Source organism: Charadrius vociferus, unplaced genomic scaffold, assembly GCF_000708025.1.
Source record: "Charadrius vociferus isolate BGI_N301 unplaced genomic scaffold, ASM70802v2 scaffold506, whole genome shotgun sequence".
Taxonomy (NCBI): domain Eukaryota; kingdom Metazoa; phylum Chordata; class Aves; order Charadriiformes; family Charadriidae; genus Charadrius; species Charadrius vociferus.
Genome location: NW_009648677.1, coordinates 498,618 through 512,821, shown reverse-complemented (window position 1 = coordinate 512,821; position 14,204 = coordinate 498,618). Strand labels below are relative to the sequence as shown.

General features: G+C 38.0%; 1 protein-coding gene across 1 annotated transcript; it reads left to right on the top strand.

Moving 5' to 3' along the window:
- Window positions 1-429: 429 nt before the first annotated feature.
- CHIC1 (cysteine-rich hydrophobic domain 1) lies at window positions 430-13,561 on the top strand. Its single transcript, XM_009886518.1, has 6 exons — window positions 430-467; window positions 1,303-1,357; window positions 7,935-8,090; window positions 11,502-11,558; window positions 11,798-11,857; window positions 12,663-13,561. Exons 1-6 carry the CDS (start codon window positions 430-432, stop codon window positions 12,711-12,713), a joined length of 417 nt encoding a protein of 138 aa, XP_009884820.1. The 3' UTR covers window positions 12,714-13,561.
- The last annotated feature ends 643 nt before the right edge of the window (window positions 13,562-14,204 follow it).

Sequence of the window (14,204 nt, the reverse complement as noted above, 5' to 3'; positions counted from 1 at the left end):
ATATCTGAATTATTATGCTGTATGTATTATATAGTGATAGGAGACTGCTGACATTTCAGCAGTACCAGTATTTGTCCAGGTGACCACTAAGGAGTACTTCAGGTGTCAATGTGACTGAAAGCAAATACTCTCTCTCCAAAGGGTTTGTTTCTACAACAAATATTACAATACCAAATGTGTTTGTGCTCCTCTTTCTGCCTCTGATCCTTTGGGTTTTTTTTTTTTTTCTTTTTTTTTTTTTGAACAAAAATACTCAGGAGATGGTTTAGCAGAGCTGACAGTGAACTTGCTGTACAGTATATTTAACTTTAGAAACTTAACATTAAGCTCAGTTCAAATGTAAAGGCTGTAGCTGAGAGGTTGACTGCTGTTGTATTTGGTTAAATTACTGAATTGCAAAGGTTAAAGATTTCAGTTAAGGTAGAGAAGATGGAAGATCAGAGTTCTCGTTCTGCAGAAGCCAGCAGGTTTAGCATCAGAGCTTAGTTAACTTCTTGCCTACTTACATGCTTTAAATAACATCAAAAAGTCAAGTCAGCCTGCACTGTCAGTATCCTGCTGATCTACAGCACCCGCTTTTTGGAAGTTTCAGTTGGTTCAGTAGTTTTGGAGCTGGTGGTAACACAGGTTTAGAAGCAAAGTCTAGCTCTCTGCAGGTTTCACTGGTTAGAACGAAGACTTGCCTCTTGCTCAAAAACAAGAACACTTCAATGAAGAATAGTCACAGCGATACCCAAGACTTAATTTTGTTGAAGTTCATAGTTGTTTTAAAACTGTTCTGTGTGTCAGCTCTTACGTGTTTTGCATGAGATAGTCTAACTTAGCCCAAAGCAATTTTTTAAAACTATATGTTTATAAATTTCTAAGATGATGATGAAGAGGTTCCTTGTAACGAGCTTTATCTGTTGCATGTGAATAAATTGCATGAGTAAGAAAAATAGCAGTAAAAGGGTTACTGAGCCTAGTAAAACTGGGATTTAATAGCTGGAGGGGTTTTTTTTTTCTTAAAGCAAAGATTGAAACTTCCTGCCATCCAATCATAAAATAATTTCTGTGCTTTTAGGGACTTGAAGGTATTGAAGTAAGGCAACAAGCTAGATTTCTCTGTCTTGTAACTGACCATATGAATGATGCACAGGACCTTATATAAACTTAGATTGAAAGCTAATGAAATAATGTAAATGTAAGGGCAAAAGAAATTAATAGCTTTTTTTTAAAGTACAAAATCTATTACATTTTTTTATTAAGGGAAACAAAATAAGTTAGGTGGAATATATTTTGTTTGTCTCTTTTGTTTTCAAGGTTTGGCTTGAGCAACAAGTTTGATACAGAATTTCCTTCTGTTCTGACAGGGAAGGTAAGTGTGAGATTAAACTGTTCTTTTAAAGGGAAAGATGCAGTGCATCCAGTGGGTTCTGTGTTACAAGTACCCGCTCGTGAATCCACAGAGCAGTGGAGGCCAGCGCTGCGGGCTGCAGAATTAACTCTGCCCTGTGTCGACGAGCTGGTTGATGACCAGTCCCTACAGTGCACTTGAAACAAGAAAAAATTATTTGTGGTGGTTGCTATCGTTATTGACGTTCTAAACACAGCAACGTGGCATCATACTGGTTTCATGCAGGCAATCTACAATAAAGCAAGAGTCACTTAACCTTGCTTTATCTGGAGTTTGTGCTTCCTCCTGTGTGAATTAAATTCTTTCAAATACTAGACCTCTGTTTTTAATATGTCTGTCAAGCCTTGAGTTTCTCTGGAAGAGAATCTGTTTGATCTGAAGCTTTAGGGAACAAAACATTATAGTGTTACATCTACAAATTAGGTAGTTTTTCAGTATATTTTCAGAAATATAGCAATTGTTTAGTTCTGAAAATTAGTGGTGACAAGTCTCTTGCTTTCTCTGGAGTCTTGTCACCTTAATAAATACGAATTTCATAACTACTCCTTTGTAGCTATTAATTAATGAAATCTTGTAACAAAATTCTTGGTTATGGTTTTAAATTATTTTCATAATTGTATTTTTTTAGACTTTTAAATTTTGAATTATTTTTCTCTTTTATTTTTTTTTTCTTTCTGCTATTTCACACTCTGCTGCTTTTCTTCTGCTTCGTTTTATATCCCCCTTATGCATCTTTTCCAGAATTTGTTGGCTCTTACTACTTTCTCTAGTGTCATACCATACAGCTACACTACCTCTGCAGCCTCTGGCAGTAGCTGTTGAGTCATATTAACAGTATACCGAAATGCAGCTGGGTGGTGTCTCCTGGTTCTGCCAAATCCATCTGGGGTTTTTCTCCTTCATTTTCACCCCAGAGTATAATGAATAAAATACTTGTGCTGAATTTGTTCAGCTTTTTTGTACGAATGAAAAGCAGGTTGCTATTTGGATTTTTTGATTGTTTAAAAGACAGCCTGGGAGCTCTGGTCTTGCCTCAGAATCTCGGTGAGCTCCAAAGGAAAAGTCTTACTGATTCCGTAGTGTCTGATGTGAGGGCTGGTGATAACACCATTTGCATTGCGCTGCTTCACATGTCTAAAGTTTATTTTCTGCGAAGCTGTTTCCAATCACTGAAAAGCCCCAGAACGCTTTTTGGAAATAACAATTCTTACATTCTTTAAGTCAAGTTGTAGTTTGTTATAAATAAGCTTATAGAAAATACCTAGCAGGAAATGTTAAAAATTAATTTGGTTATATAATTTCATCTCTTTCTGTGTCTCTAAAATATGTGTTAGAAAACCAAAACAAACCCAACCTCCCACATCTATACTTCTTAATACAAGCATCAATGCCTGACATGTTTGCCACTTGATTGTCCTCTCCTTGTTAAATAGACAGTGAACAAAAGTTTAATTTAACTTTCAGTTGACTGCTTGGACTCAATTTAGCCAAGAGAGTAAAGAGGAAGTTCTTCTACTTGGCATTTGCCCTTTTTGTTCCATAGATCTAATTGGTGACAACATAAATCACAGTGGAGATTTGCTGTATATAGGTATGCTGCTTCTGCTGACAATCTTGATATCCTGTTATCTCTTTCTCATATGTGGATGTGAGGGGCTTTTTGAGTAAGAAGACCTTGAAAATAAATTAGTTTTCCTTTTGTGAGGGGAAAACACCAATCAAATGAGATAGTAAACACATTTTTCTTACTGTCTGCCGCACTCTGGCATGGAAGACATTAAAAACCAGTTGTGGGTTTTTGGTTTTTAATACTTTCATGAATTGCAAGAAATAAATAAACTGCTTCTTCCTGTTGTGGCAGTCAGTCACGTTTATCCTTATTGAAAATGAAAACTCATTTTTTCCAGTAAGAAGGTTTTCTTCAAATACCCTGATAAATAATTCACAATAATATTCACAATAATAAGCACTGTAGTCACCACTTTAAGATCTTCTACTGTTCTTAAAATACAAATTTTTACTTTTTATGAAATCACACTTTATGAATAGCATAGTGACTGTTTATATTAACAGTTAGTGATTAAAATGTTTGCTATGAACTTGCATTAGTACACAGCTAGTATAAGGCAATGCCATACTTTATTCAGAATGTCTGTGTTACATTAAGTTTAATGGCTTTGTTGTCCACTGTGAACTGATATTAATAACATATCCCATCTGCTAATGGAGTGTAAAAGATGAAACCATTAGGTGGGGTTGATGGATTTCTTTATGGCATTTTTTTTTCTTTTTAATAAATACAGAGGAAGATGTAGGGTTTTATACACAGGATGAAAATCTACCCAATGCATTATAAAAGTCCTAAATAGGTAAAACTCTCTACCTGCACCTTTCTCCCAGAAGCACTAACTTGTTGGCTTTATGCCACTGTGTAGTCTTAGGAATTTACTGAAGGTTTCTGTACCTCATTTTGCCCATCTACATAATGATGATTCCACTAATTTTCTTTTTTAAAAATCTGAAATACCCCTCCTTCACCCACCTCCCTCTACCCCCTCGTCTCCCAGTTTTTACAGAGTCTGCATAGTTACTGCAAATTAGCCTAGAGCTAAGATGCATGTAATTACATCTTAAATATTTAATTGCGACATCTTTGTTGCTTTTTTGGGGGGGAGAGGTGAACGTGTGTATTTGAGGATAAAACAGACAAGAAAACAATAAAGGGAAGGAAAATTAGGTCAGATGTTGGGCCTGGCTAATTCAGCTACACTGACTTAATATTTATCTTACAGGATGAGTTTATAGATACTGAGCTGGGTTTTCAAACCACATTCTTTTCAACGGAATATCGTAAGAAAAGATTTCATTGCATTTAATACAGAGGCGATATTTAACTTTTAAAGATTGGACTTTGGCCTAAATTTAAATTCTGGCTAAATTTGAATTCTGTGTGCTACAGTTTTATAGGATTATTAATTCTTTTAAAACAAGCATTTAAAAGCTTTTAACAAAATACTCTTCATGATATATGACACAATCGCACACGCTGCTCCAGGTGACAAGAAAATGATGGAGGCAGTGAACCTTAAGGAAGAAAGTGGAGTTTCCTGCCCTGATCTGAAAACAATAAGGGTCCTGCACAGAGATTACTGTGCGGTGCAGGGAAATGTAAGCCATAAAATGTGCTCTTGGTATTGTGATTCCATTGCAACGTGTGATTGATAGGGTTTGTGATCATGATGATTGAAGGCGAAAGATCAGGCCTGCTGGGCTCTCCTTGCTCTCTTCCTGTGTTTGTAGATTCTCTTGCATCCTGTTGTAAAATATTATGACACCCCCTCCTTTCCTTTTATGTTTTTTTTTTTCCCCCTCACTTAAAGACCTAAAAGGAACTAATGTCTCTTTACAAGGTGTACTGCACAGCCAGGAGCTATGTACTTATCTCGTTCTTTTCAAGATCCAGACAGAAACTCTCCGAGCAACTTTCCAAAATTACTCAGAACTAGACTTTCTTAGGGAGCTTTCTTTGTGCAGGAGGCACTGTTAATTCTCTGTTGGAAATACATCAGTCATTTCATATTAACTTTTCAATATCCATACCTGCAAGAAAGGCGAGATTTAAAATTATGCCAGAAAATCAACAAAATTCTTTGACTGTTTCATTTGGATACCATTTTATTATCAAATTAGGACGGTTATTTTATTTACAGATATTTCATTCTTTGTCGCTGTCTAACAATGCTTAACTGTTACTGAGCTGTAAACTGAGAGCAACAAAACTGTGGTTTGCATCTATTTATCACAGAATGAGGCTTATCTTCGTCACCGTTTCCTTTAGTTTCAATGATGATGTCATTGACTGGCAGTAATATTTATTGTAATTACATCTCCTAAAGGGAGAAATATATCCAGTAGTTTGGGTTAGCCAAAACCATCTTAAGTAATTTCATCTTATGCTGCAGCTAAGAGATTCAGCTTTACACGGAAGTATTTGGTGCATTAGCAGGTAGTAGTGGTTCGTTCTTAAAACTATATTGCAGTAAACATCATACCAAAATTTCTGAAGTAGAAATGTTCTCTGTTTCTTGGCGGCATCCGAAGTTGGTGTCTAGTTTAGCCGTTTGCAGTGCTGTGCTCTACAGGAAGGCAGTAATTCAAAATTGTTCTTATAAAACAGCATCAAACTGTTAACCTGATGTGAACAGGGACTCCCTTAAAAGTAGCACGGAAATAGGGAATGTCGCCATCCCAGTGCTTTCTTATCCGCTTCCAAATTTTTCTGCCAGCTGTGATCTAGGAATCTGGTTGACTTCTTTTCATGTTGGATGTTAGCACTGATGATGAAGTTTCTTCATGTTAAACTAAATTCTAGACCCTGTGATTCCGTTGTCTTTGGCAGGTTTGTACAGCTGTATTTTGGGGTTGGGGGGTGATGTTGTCAAGGTCCAGTAAACTTGGTGTCTAATAGAAAAGGAAACAGTCTCTTTTCTTTGTGGGATTCATTGCAAAAGTACTAATGGGGTCAAGAAAAAAAACCCACTTATTTTTGTCTTTCAAATAAACAGCTAGAATGATACGTGTACAAATTTCAAAAGACTTGTCAAAGAAAGGGCCATTTGGATATATCGAAATGTTAGGAACGTGTGAACTTCCTCAAGAGTTGAGATTGCTGATTTGTTAATGTATGTAATCCCGATTTACTTTGAATCATGTCCGACTGCAGAAGCGGTACAATGTTACTCGTAGGGCACACAACAACCCAGGTGTACTTTACTACAAAACATTGTCCCACGTTGAAGATGAAACGGGGTTTCCTCTCGTGCATCTGGTAGCTGTTACAGCCTAAATCCAAGAGCTGGCATTGGCACAGAGATCTGTAAAACCTTCTGTTTCAGACACATGCAAGTACAGGCTGGTTTGCCACATTACAATGTGAGTTTTTTTTTCATTGCAAATGTGCAATACATGGGATCTCCGTTTCTTTTTGTTGTTTTCTTTTTTTTTTTTTTTTTAAACTACGGTGTCTGTTGTAAAATATATTTAAATGTAGATGTTCCAGTCAGTCAAAAGAAAATTTTTTTACTTGCTCCATTGGTATATGTATAAAGAATTATAAGACAGTCTATTTAATATAGTGGGGAGCCTGTATAATGGCAAAAGAAATACTTTCTGTGTAGTTATTAATTGCAGCTATAAAATAAACATAATGTTAAATTATGCTCTTACATTGCTAACTGTCGGCCTGGCTCGTGTACAAGCCCGGATGACCTCTGACTCTGTACTGCCTGGTGATCTGAATGGCCAGGAAACAGATGTTGTATTTATTTACTCCCTTTCCTGCAATGTTTTAATGAATTTAGCTCTTGTGAATAGGCGGAGGTAGCAGAATCGGGTCCTCTCCGTTTCCTGTCCCGTAGTTTTGCTCCTTTGGTGAAAGGAGTCTTTGTCACTAAATTAATGCTTTTGTTGTTGTTGTTGCCCTTGTTTGCAGAACCAAATGAAGAGTGTTGGGCTTGCTGGGTCGGAAGGATTAGGTAGTAGTTGCACAGCTCTGTATACACACTGATTCGGGGGGGGGTTCTTCAACACAGCAAGCAGTTAGGAAAGGCTTTCTTTTTTTTTTTTTTTTGAGGAGTTGTACCTGACTGCTCAAGTCTTTCGAAGTTGGATCTGATTATTCTGCTTTGTGCATTCAAGTGCTGGATTGTGTTACAGTTAAGAGTGCCATCTTGGAGTCAATACCACGAATCCATATTTGACTTGTCAGATAGAAATTATTTAGATTCTGTAGAGACATGAGGGATTTGGGGGCATGTAAATAGGTAAGTGCTCTCACGCTTCTGTAAGAAACCTGCTGCTATCGGAGAAAGGAGCTTAATTCTGATTGACAATGTGGTTTTCCACTGTGACTCTGCAGTGGCAATATATAGAAAACAGTATTTTGAGTAAGCTCTGCTGAATATTCCTTAATTTAAATAAGTTCTTTTTGAACAGCTAGGCTTTATTTGTAACCCCGTACGAGATGCATTTCTTTGCCTGGATTATAATCCAGTGTATGTCTCTCCAGGCTTCCCTGCTGTAGGAAGCAGCCACGAGTGCCGTTGTGGCCTTGTGTCGCTATGGCCCACTTCAGGAATTCATCTGTGGGCAGAGGTCCACCTTCACCCAGGCACAGTGTAGACTTACATTGCTATGAAATTAATTTCAACAATATTATCCTTTTTTTCCCCTGTGTGACACGCAAGTGTTTTGACTGCCAAGCTGCCCCGCATTACCTTGGAAACCAGTTATCTCTCATTCTTCCTTTTTTTTTTTTTCGGTCAGTGTAGCCAGTGCGTAGGTTGCACAGCTGTATCCCGCTTCTAGTTTTGTGAATTTGTTACAGAAAAATGACTTTTCATGCTCACTGGGCGACCAGTGCTTTAGAAAATGGGGTGTAACGGTATTATTTTTCATTTACATTTTAACCTGTAGAGGCAGTTATTGAGAAAATACACCTGTAATAGCTTTCCACTGAAGTTCAGCACTTCTATTGCAGGTTGCCCCCGAAGAATTCAAGACCAGCATCAGTCGTGTGAACGCCTGTTTAAGAAAGAATCTCCCCGTGAACGTAAAATGGCTGCTCTGTGGCTGTCTGTGCTGCTGCTGCACGCTGGGCTGTAGCCTGTGGCCTGTAGTCTGTCTTAACAAAAGAGTAAGTACATGTTTCATTCTTTTTACTCGATTTATTTTGCCATTACCGGTGATACTAAATAATGTTTAGTAGTATCATCCCTATTTCAAAACCCTTTTTTTGTCTCACGTGCATTCAGAAGGTTATTCTGTTTTGCATTCCATAGAAAATAGACAAAATATATTTGTTAATGAAGTAAATGGTACCAAATTACCAACTGAATTAATAGTTTTAGGAATAGGTAATCCCATCTCAGTTCGAAGAACAGAATGGAGTGTATGATAACCTAAATTTCCAGGATTTCTAAAGGTCTAAGAATTGAATTAAATGAATGCGGAACTGGACGTTGGTCTTCAAAGACTGCCTGAACTGGAGTGAAAATTACTTTTCTTCTTCACACATACCCCCCATACCCCAGAATAAATGTTTTTTTTAAATTAAAAATAACTTTTTTGTCTGTAATATCTACCATAACATTTCTGAGCTGTGGTTTATTTGACGTATCTTCCTGTGCTGCTTCTATTAAGAAAAAACACAAATTTGTTTTCTATTAGGAAAGTTTAAAGACTTCCATTTATTTATTTTCAACAGAAACTTGACAATTCTTGTAATTGGGTCCAAAGTAATAATTCTGAAAAGCGCTTTAGCAATGTCAAGTAAACATGATCTGAATTACCTGTATGGTTTACATTTAGAATTTATCGCAGCAGTAAATGTTGAGGAAATACATAAATAGGTATAGTGTAATGATGTTCTTTGCAGCTACGTAGCTTGTAAGACTTATAGCCATAAAATCTTATTATCCACAAATATAAATAGTATGTAGGTGCCCTAGGAAAAAAACAACTTTCACACTTGTCAATTTAATTATAGGAAAAGATCTTAAGTAAAAACCTGTTAAAAAGTAATACTTCTGGCTTTTGAGAGTTTGTGATCTTTAATAAAACAAACTGAAAGCAAAACCAAGCAATAGGCATTGCTTTTAAGAGAAAATGAAGCAGAAGTGTTTTGCCAAACGTTCCAACTTGCTCAAGAAAAAAAGTTGCATTGACTAGCATTGAGGTTTTGGTTAAAAAAAAAATTAAATGCGCTAAAGGCTTAATACGTGAACTTGTTGAACTGGTAATCGCTGAAGCCTATATCACTAAAAAGTTACAGACCTTGTTTTAGCTCCTTTTGACTGCCTTTATAAATGTTCTTATTGCAGGGGAATATGCTTGAGACACACAGTTTTAAAACCATATTTAATATTCTTGTGCTAGTGAAAATCTAAATAAATGCCCATGTGAGGTTGTAGTGTTAATGTAATTCTCAGGGGTAAAAATAATATGTACCAATTAGGGAAGATCACGTTGCTTCTGTGGGTATGTGTGTATGAATATATTAGTGATTTGATCACTCTAATGATCACAAGTATAAGATGGTTCTTAATTTTCTCTTGTGGTGGGTTGAACCCGGCCAGCAACTAAGCACCCACCAAGCACTTGCTTACTCACGCCCTCTACCCCACCCCAAGCAGGATGGGGAGAGAATCAAAAGAGAAAAAGGAAAAAAACGACCCTCGTGTTCAGATAAAGGCAGTTTAATAAGTGAAGGAGAAAAAGGGAAGGAAACCCAAGTGATACAAAGGCAAATCACTGGCCACCAGCAGACCGATGCGCAGCCCATCTCTGGGCAGTGGGCTACTTCGGAAAGAATAGCTCCAGTTTTAGCGCTGGGCATGACATTACATGGCATGGAATATCCCTTCAGTCAATGCTGTTTGGCAATAGCTAAAATGTTAACGTGTTGTCAACACTTTTTTAGTCATAGATCTAAACCACAGCACCATACAAGCTGTTGTGAAGAAAATTAACCCCGGCCCAGCCGGTGCCCGTACACTCATCCAGCAACAAAAGGCATTATGAGGTCCAAAGGCTGCAATATGAAACTAAGACAGCTGAAACAGGAAACAACATATACCTTTTAATTCCGAGGACAGCTTTGTCACTGGAAAACCTTAGGAAGAAGGGGTGGATTCTCCACCATTAAGTCTCTGACCCAGGGTTGGATAGCTTTGCATATATTTTTTTTTTTTTTTTTTCATAGAATCCTAGAATACTTTGGGTGGAAGGGACCTTTAAAGGTCAGCTAGTCCAACCCCCCTGTAAAGAGCAGGGACAACTTCAACCAGATCAGAGCCCTGTCCAACCTGACCTGGAATGGGCATTGACCACCTCTCTGGGCAACCTGGGCCTGTGCCTCACCACCCTCAACATAAAAAATTTCCTCTTTATATCTAGTCTAAATCTTCCCTCTTTTAGTTTAAAACCATCACCCCATGTCCTGTCACAACAGACCGTGCTAAAAGTTTGTCCCCGTCTTTCCTGTCATCCCCTTAAGTACTGGAAGGCCACAACAGTATCTCCCCAGAGCCTTCTCTTCTCCAGTCTGAACCCCCCCAACTCTCCCAGCCTGTCCTCCCAGCAGAGGGGCTCCAGCCCTCCCAGCATCTCCGGGGCCGCCTCTGGCCCCGCTCCAACAGCTCCATCTCCTTCTGCTGTTGGGACCCCCCGAGCTGGAGGCAGCACTGCAGGGGGGTCTCACCAAAGCAGAGCAGAGGGGCAGAATCCCCTCCCTCGCCCTGCTGGCCACGCTGCTGGGGATGAGCACAGGATGCAGGTGGCTTTCTGGGCCGCAAGTGCACATTGCCGGCTCATGTCCAGCTTTTCATCCACCAGATTATGGTGATGATGAGATGGTGTAGCTCACCTACCATTATTAGCTTTATCAAAGAAACTGGTGGATAGAATTCCGTGGCACACCATGCAGGAACTAGAGTAGATCATCATAGTGGTCTTTTTGTGACCTTAAAAATAATGGAAACTCCAAAACTCTTCTGTTCTCCCACAACTGTGGAAAGAGCAGAACGGGAAGGTCATATGGCCTTTGGTATTCAGGAGTTGAAAATACAGGCACTGTTTGTTGGGAGCTGGAGTTCTGCGGTGGTGAGATTTTTTCAGGATCCAGATAACAATTACAATAGCAAAATCTGGAAATTACACGTGTGTATATTGTGCTTTGTCAGTAGACTCCCTGTAGCAAGTGCAGTATTTGGCCGAGAGAATGTGGGAGATTGTGTTCCGTTGGCTTGGCTATGGGAGGCAAAAATACTATAGTCAAAAGGACCTCTTACCAAGTAAATGAATTCTGGGAAAGTTGCAGTCCTAAGTTAACAAAAAACCTGTAGGTGTTTGTTGTCTGAAGATCTGATGTTGAGGAACAGGGATTTGGAGTGGTAGGACTCCATTTATAATTTCTCTTGCTTGGTTCTACTTTTTATAAAACTAATTTATTTTAAATCAATCTTAAGCCAGAAATGCAATAGTAAGATTTTTCTCGACAAGACTGTCTACTGAACCATTTATAATACAGTTTTGACTTCCTTTTTAGACTAGAAGATCAATTCAGAAGTTATTAGAATGGGAAAATAACAGACTATATCATAAGGTAAGAAAAGTTGTAGTGCTTGTTTTTTTCAGCTTTGAAAGCTGAAAGGGTTTTTTTTTTTTTCATAAATGGCATGTAAGAATTTTACAGCCTTGTTATAATTCCATACTTTATACTGATCTTAACCCTGTGTCTGAAGTGTTCTGGATCCTAATAATTTGATACTGAGAATGCTTGTTATGTTACTCATCAAAATAGTGCTGTGGTATGCATTAATCCTTTGATAATTATTTTCTTAGCTTGGTTTGCACTGGAAGCTGAGTAAAAGGAAATGCGAAACTAGCAATATGATGGAATATGTAAGTATTACTTCTGTAACTTATTTGGTGTTCAACATAACTGTGATTTTACAGAGAAAATCCTTAACTCACTAGACTGTCACCTATCCAAAAAAATCTCTCGCAAAAACGTGTGGTTGTGTTTGACACGCACCCGTGCAGGCCACTGTCAACAAGTGCAGCCGTGGCATATATTGGGACTTAGAAATTGTCACCACTAAACGTATTTTCTCTTTGTAACAACTCTGCGCTCGCACTGCAGGTACACCGGTTTTGGTCTGTGATTTGTAATGAGGGAGACCCACTGGGACTTCGTGCATTGGTGTGATTCCCACACCAGCCCATAGTTCTTTAACGCTTACCCACCTTTTCCATAGGTAGCTGTAATTACTTTGATTCAAATTCTTTGTGCAGAAATACTGCATTTCTATAGTAGTGTGGTTTTTGTCTGGATATTTTTTCTTTTTTTCCTTTTTTGCTAGCTCTGAATTTCATAAAGTTTTAACCAAGACAGACAGTCCGTTTAGGAAAGCAGAATTCAAACTATTTCTGCGGTCCTGCCGCTCCCCCATCCCCTTTCATGTATAGCTGTGGAGACTGTGTAAGCTTGGAGAAAAGAGATAGTCACCCCAAAAAAGTCAAGCATCCAGAAGCCCTGTATTTAGAAATTACTGAAATCTCTGCTTTATTACTCTGGGAAACGTTCCCGCCTTACAGAGTATCTCAGATATGTTTAGTCTTACGTACTAGCTAATGTTGCATGGAAATTGTGCTGAAGGTTTGAACTTCTTTGGTTACTGTCTTGTCTTTTTCCCTTCTTCAACAGGTGATATTAATAGAGTTCTTACCAAAATATCCCATTTTTCGACCTGACTGAGGAACAGCATTTGGTCTTTCATGTTACCTGTCATTTTCTACCCTTAGTGCCTTGTAGATGATTTTGGAAAGAAGATGGTCTACTTTGCTGTGACTTAAAAATGTTCTTCAGTAGAGTATCTTCCTTGCTATGTTACTTTCTTTTGTTAAGAAGAGAACAATTTGCACATTTTTTTTTTTTTTATGTTAAATGAGGCTTCTATGTTGCACTCTGAATTTTTAACGTTGACAATAACTGATATAGTTGCCACTAGGGATCTAACATCAGTGCTGCTTAAACTTGTTCTGAGCATGCTGCCTTATTAATTTCTGTCTTTGCTGTCCTCATACCTGCATCCTAATGCTGTGTCATACTATATTTCATTCTAAATGTCGCAATCCTATAAACCCTCAGTAGAAATGTCCAGGTAAGCGTCTAGTAGTAATGATTTTAGTATAACTTGCTTGCATAGGACTTGCAATCAACAGCACTGGTTTTGTCCTGCACTTTGCAAAATCATCATTTACGTTAGGGGGTTAATTATTTTACCTCCTATTTGTAAATATTGACTCTTTGCATAATGTAAAGCGTGGTATGCCAAGGTTTACAGAATGTAATATAGCTCTTATTCTATTGCCAACAGTCCGACATCGTTTTATTCATTACATTTGCTAGTATCCCTCGGATTGTATAGACCCATTCACATGCTGGTTTTATGGTAAAGCCATAATGAGTTTGTACATACTATCAGATGTGTAGGGCTCAGTTGCACTTTGTTTAGTAAATGGATGAAAAATACATAGCATTTCTGGTTTGGGTTTTTTTTGTGTTTTTTGTTTGTTTGTTTGAAGTATTTCAGGTGTTGTTTGTAGCACCTGAAGTAGGAAGCTTAAATACTGTTCACCTTTGAAAAAGTTACATTGTGGAATAGATGGCGGCTGCTATTAGCAAAATATCCTAAAGCCTCTTTCTAAGTTAGGAATATAGGGATGTCAAGTTTTGTTTTGTTTTTAAGTAATGAAAAAAATGTTTCTTAATTGGAGACTTTCTAAGGAAAAAAAATTTGGAACAGCCAAATCAAAGCTGAAGTAACACTTCTGTTATTTTTGTAGTGTGATGGTACTTCAACACCTTCTCAGTTAAGTGACACGGCATCCTTTCCAGAGGGAATAAATTTTACCTAAATCAGAGCAGTGTTTCAAAATACGCTGATGGGAGGAAGAGGATCAGTTGAAAGGATTCATGCATATGTTTTGGCGTTCAGGCACAGTCTGAAGAGCCACACATGCCTTGTGGAATTCGTGGGTATTTTTGGATTCTTCCCTGTTTGCCTGATCTCAAGAAGGGAAGTAATTGTAGAAAAACTTCCTGTAATGGTTGGCCTAAGCAAGACCACTTGATAATAGTAAGCAAATGAAAATTGATGCAGGTTCCCTCCCTTTCGTCACTAGAAATAAGAAATCGGAGAAAACCCAGCAGGGGACTGAGTATCTGCAAGTTGTGATGAATATC

What these genes read in the sequence shown, in the direction of transcription:
- CHIC1 (XM_009886518.1), top strand. Translation starts at nt 430, where the DNA reads ATGGAAGATCAGAGTTCTCGTTCTGCAGAAGCCAGCAG. An exon ending in CGTTCTGCAGAAGCCAGCAG is followed by an intron (nt 468 to 1,302) that starts GTTTAGCATCAG and finishes TTTGTTTTCAAG; the next exon opens with GTTTGGCTTGAGCAACAAGT. An exon ending in ATAACAGACTATATCATAAG is followed by an intron (nt 11,559 to 11,797) that starts GTAAGAAAAGTT and finishes TTATTTTCTTAG; the next exon opens with CTTGGTTTGCACTGGAAGCT.